This window comes from Brachionichthys hirsutus, chromosome 11, assembly GCF_040956055.1.
Source record: "Brachionichthys hirsutus isolate HB-005 chromosome 11, CSIRO-AGI_Bhir_v1, whole genome shotgun sequence".
Lineage (NCBI taxonomy): Eukaryota > Metazoa > Chordata > Actinopteri > Lophiiformes > Brachionichthyidae > Brachionichthys > Brachionichthys hirsutus.
In genome coordinates, this window is record NC_090907.1 from 298,154 (window position 1) to 302,841 (window position 4,688).

The 4,688-nt window shown below is 60.6% G+C and overlaps 1 protein-coding gene across 1 annotated transcript in view; it reads left to right on the forward strand.

The window, feature by feature from the left end:
* The window catches only part of LOC137901317 (ARF GTPase-activating protein GIT1-like), a 5,486-nt gene extending 1,141 nt beyond the window's left edge, over positions 1-4,345 (forward strand). The window contains 10 exon segments of the mRNA XM_068745338.1: positions 967-1,073; positions 1,163-1,287; positions 2,161-2,313; positions 2,397-2,531; positions 2,533-2,658; positions 3,188-3,268; positions 3,388-3,464; positions 3,659-3,835; positions 3,985-4,048; positions 4,124-4,345. Of these exon segments, the coding sequence (XP_068601439.1) occupies positions 967-1,073; positions 1,163-1,287; positions 2,161-2,313; positions 2,397-2,531; positions 2,533-2,658; positions 3,188-3,268; positions 3,388-3,464; positions 3,659-3,835; positions 3,985-4,048; positions 4,124-4,345 (1,267 nt within the window).
* The last annotated feature ends 343 nt before the right edge of the window (positions 4,346-4,688 follow it).

The window sequence follows — 4,688 nt, forward strand, 5'->3', positions numbered from 1 at the left end:
GGATCCTGACGTCATTCCAAATTGCCTTGGAGGAGGAGGAGAAGGAGGAGGATGAAGATGAATGTCCTCACATATTTTCTCTCCATTGCCACGTCTGCTCTGTCCTGATTGGACGGTTCAGGAAAGATTCACAGCCAGTTAGAGCTTCTCGTGCGAAGCGTGCAGGTCCAGCGGAAAGAGCGCGTGTGTGTGTGTGTTTACGTGTGTGTGTGTGTGTGTGTGTGTGGCATACCGCAGCCGCCGGTCACACCGGGTTCTGGCCCCAGCTGCGTTCACTGACCTCTGGCTCCGGCTGCGTTTGTGCTGCGTTCACTGACCTCTGGCTCCGGCTGCGTTCGTGCTGCGTTCACTGACCTCTGGCTCCGGCTGCGTTCGTGCTGCGTTCACTGACCTCTGGCTCCGGCTGCGTTCGTGCTGCGTTCACTGACCTCTGGCTCCGGCTGCGTTCGTGCTGCGTTCACTGACCTCTGGCTCCGGCTGCGTTCGTGCTGCGTTCACTGACCTCTGGCTCCGGCTGCATTCGTGCTGCGTTCACTGACCTCTGGCTCCGGCTGCGTTCGTGCTGCGTTCACTGACCTCTGGCTCCGGCTGCGTTCGTGCTGCATTCACTGACCTCTGGCTCCGGCTGCGTTCGTGCTGCGTTCACTGACCTCTGGCTCCGGCTGCGTTCGTGCTGCGTTCACTGACCTCTGGCTCCGGCTGCGTTCGTGCTGCGTTCACTGACTTCTGGCTCCGGCTGTGTTCGTGCTGCGTTCACTGACCTCTGGCTCCGGCTGCGTTCGTGCTGCGTTCACTGACCTCTGGCTCCGGCTGCGTTCGTGCTGCGTTCACTGACCTCTGGCTCCGGCTGCGTTCGTGCTGCATTCACTGACCTCTGGCTCCGGCTGCGTTCGTGCTGCGTTCACTGACCTCTGGCTCCGGCTGTGTTCGTGCTGCGTTCACTGACCTCTAACTCTCTCAGGGCAGACAGAAGCTGGCCCGCTTCAACGCGCGGGAGTTCGCCACGCTGATCATCGACATCCTGAGCGACGCCAAGAGGAGGCAGCAGGGGAAAGGCCTCAGCAGCCCGACTGGTGAGACTGGGGGTCCTGGTCCGGGCCGGGACCCGACGGGACCCGGCCCGGACCAGGACCCCGACATCTGTCGTGTTTCTGTCCGTCAGAGCTGCTGGATCTGGGAGTCGATGACGACCAGCACGACTACGACAGCGTGGCGTCGGACGAAGACACGGACAGCGAGTTAAACGCCCAGAACAACAACAACACGCAACGCAGCAACCGGGCCAAGGTAGGGGGGGGCAAGGTGGGGGGGGCCAAGGTAGGGGGGTGTTCCCATACAGTTTTATGATTGAAACCAAAGTAAAAGATTTAAGTAGCTAGCAGCTAGTAAGAGTTAGCAGTGTGTAGGAGTTAGCAGCTAGTAAGAGTTAGCAGTGTGTAGGAGTTAGCAGTCAGTAGCAGTGTGTAGCAGTTAGCAGCTAGTAAGAGTTAGCAGTCAGTAGCAGTTAGCAGCTAGTAAGAGTTAGCAGTGTTTAGGAGTTAGCAGTCAGTAGCAGTGTGTAGCAGTTAGCAGCTAGTAAGAGTTAGCAGTCAGTAGCAGTTAACAGCTAGTAAGAGTTAGCAGTGTGTTGGAGTTAGCAGCTAGTAAGAGTTAGCAGTGTGTAGCAGTTAGCAGCTAGTAAGAGTTAGCAGTGTGTAGCAGTTAGCAGCTAGTAAGAGTTAGCAGTGTGTAGCAGTTAGCAGCTAGTAAGAGTTAGCAGTGTGTAGCAGTTAGCAGCTAGTAAGAGTTAGCAGTGTGTAGCAGTTAGCAGCTAGGAGCACCAACTCGAGGCCAGGATGTTCGGGTCGTCCAATAGGAGGAGGCGTGATGCGCAGTAAAGTGAGACAAACGGTTGTTTATTACTCGTTTATTTACTTTATTTATAGTCTCTTCCTCTCCTGAAGCCTCAGAGATCAGCTAGCAGACCCCGCCCCCCCTCCCCACGACGGTCTGTCCCAGCATGCTTTGCAGGATGAGTGACATCATCAGATATTCTGGGTCTCTGTCAGAGAGAGGAAAACAGGCCGCCCAGTCACGGAGCGGTCCCGCCGTGGTTCTGGACCGGAAGCGGGACACGAGTAACGGCCGCCTCCTCCTCTGCTCCTCCCTCCTCCTCCCCAGAGCATGGACTCGTCGGACCTGTCGGACGGGCCCATCACCCTGCAGGAGTACCTGGAGGTGAAGAAGGCGCTGGCCTCCTCCGAGGCCAAGGTGCAGCAGCTGCTGAGGGTCAACAACAGCCTGAGCGAGGAGCTGCGGCGGCTCCACAAGGAGGTAGGGAGCAGGAGCGAGGAGGAGGAGTCGTCCTCGTCCTCATCCTCAGTTGACACCCCCTCCCGTGTCCCCCCCTTCTGTAGATCACACGGATGCAGACAGAGAACAATGTACTGCATGGGGGCCAGCAGGCTGGGGGGGCATCTGGTCGTGGGGTAGGAGGGCCTGGTGGAGGGGGTGGGATGAGAGGAGGAAGTGGGCCCTCCACGGTTGCCCCCCCCCTCCCACCCCCACCCCCACCGGAGAGACCGCCAGGCCTTCTCTATGTACGAGACAGGGGCGACCCGTGGCCCCCCAGCGCTGGACTCCCTGGCAGCCCGCCTGCAGCCCCTCAACACGCCCAGCGTAAGTTAGAAGGCCCCGCCCCTTTCTAAGCCCACCTTCCTTTTCGGTGGTCCTGATTGGCTCTCAAGTCCGACCCCGAGGCTCTGCTTCCTTGTCTTTGATGGGTGTGGGCGTGTCCCGGTGTGGGCGGGGTCTGCTCCTACCCGAACCTGGTACCAGCATCCGTCCCGATCCGATCGCCACTGAGCCCAGTGGGCGGAGCGTAGACCCGTACGGAGGTAGCGCCCTCTAGTGGCAGGAACAGAGACGTCACGCCATCACTGTCTGTTCAGAGTAAATAAACAAAGATGGCTGACAGCCAATCACACGAGGTTGGGCGTGTCTTCGTGCAGGTCCGCTGGACCAGATCACCTGGATGCTGGTTCCAGGAGTAACAGAACCCGGTTCAGAGACTCACCTGTCTGTCCTCTCTCCTCACCTGTCCTGCATCACATGTGGATTCTGGACCGGTTCTGCTCCTCTGATGGTCCGTGTTGGAGCAGAACTTTGTGCCTGGTCTCACGGACCTGGTCCTGCACTCTCTTCACAGGTCAGGAGGGGGGGTTCAGGGGGTCCAGCCACCTACGGAGGTCAGCACCTGTCTGGGTCCACCGAGGCGGGCCGATACACGGTGAGACGAGACCCCAAGGATTCTGCAGGAGGTGGACCACACAGACCCCCCCCGCGGGGGCTGGACCTGGGTGGGGGGGTGAAGGTCGGTTCTAACCGTTTGTTTTCTTCCCCCCTCAGATCCAGAAAATGGAGAAGCACGGCAGCGGCGCCGACAGCGACTACGACAACACGCAGACATACGACCTCTCGCAAAGGTCAGCGCCGGAGTCAGCGTGACGTCGCCGTGACGTCGCCGTGACGTCGCCGTGACGTCGCCGTGACGTCGCCGTGACATCACCGTGACATCGCCGTGACATCGCCGTGACGTCGCCGTGACGTCGCCGTGACCCCGCGCCCCATCAGGCGGTTCCGTAAACTACCGGTCCCGTTTTTGTGCTCCTCCTGTCAGCATCGGGCGCAGCAGTGAGGAGGACGGCCGCGGGGAGTCCGAAGACGGGGGTGGCGTGGAGGGGGCGGAGCCAGACCCCACCCTGCCCTGCACCGAGGACGTCATCCTGAAAACCGAGCAGGTGACCAAGAACATCCAGGAGCTGCTGAGGGCCGCCCAGGAGTTCAAACACGACAGGTAAGAGCCACGCCCACAGGAAGACGTCATTCAGACCGGGTCCACCGGTCCACCGGGTCCACCGGGTCCACCGGGCCCGCTGACGTTAGGGGGACCGAAGGGAAGATGAAACGTTCGTCCAGTTTGAACCGGACCTTTCCCTCCTGCAGCTTCGTCCCGTGCTCGGAGAAGATCCACGCCGCCGTCACGGAGATGGCGTCCCTTTTCCCGAAAGTAGGTCCTCCTCTTCCTGTCTCCTCTTCCTGTCTCCTCGTCTCTGAGTCCTCCTCTTCCTTCGTGTTTCCGTAGCGACCGGCGTTGGACGCCGTCCACTGCTCCCTCCGCCTGCTGGCTTCCAGCGCCTCCCGGCTGCAGGTGGAGTGCCGCAAGGCGGCGCCGTCCGAGCCCGGCTCCGGCGCCGTTGCCGTGGACTACCAGCTCCTCACCCAGCAGGTCATCCAGTGCGCGTACGACATCGCCAAGGCCGCCAAGCAGCTCGTCACCATCAACACCCGAGAGAAGAAGCAGTGATGCAGGGTGGGCGGAGCCTACAGCCCGCTGAGTCGGACCAGGAGAAACGGCGTCCCTCCCCCGACCTCAACCCGGGGGGAGGGACGCCGTTCTGCAGGGGTCCTCCAGCCAGACACAAAGCCCCGTTGTCCCCCGGGGAAGACGGACCTCGTCCCGCAGGGCGCCGGTCCGGCCCGGCCCGGCGGTACGCAGCACGAGTTCTGGTGAGGCGAGCACCTGGAGGACAAACGGACCGTTACACTGGAGACTTGTTGTTGTTTTTTATTGATCTTTTTGTTGATCTCATTGAGGCCGACCCGTGAACGGGTTCTGGGCTGTTCGGGCCCGAGGGGTTGAACATTTG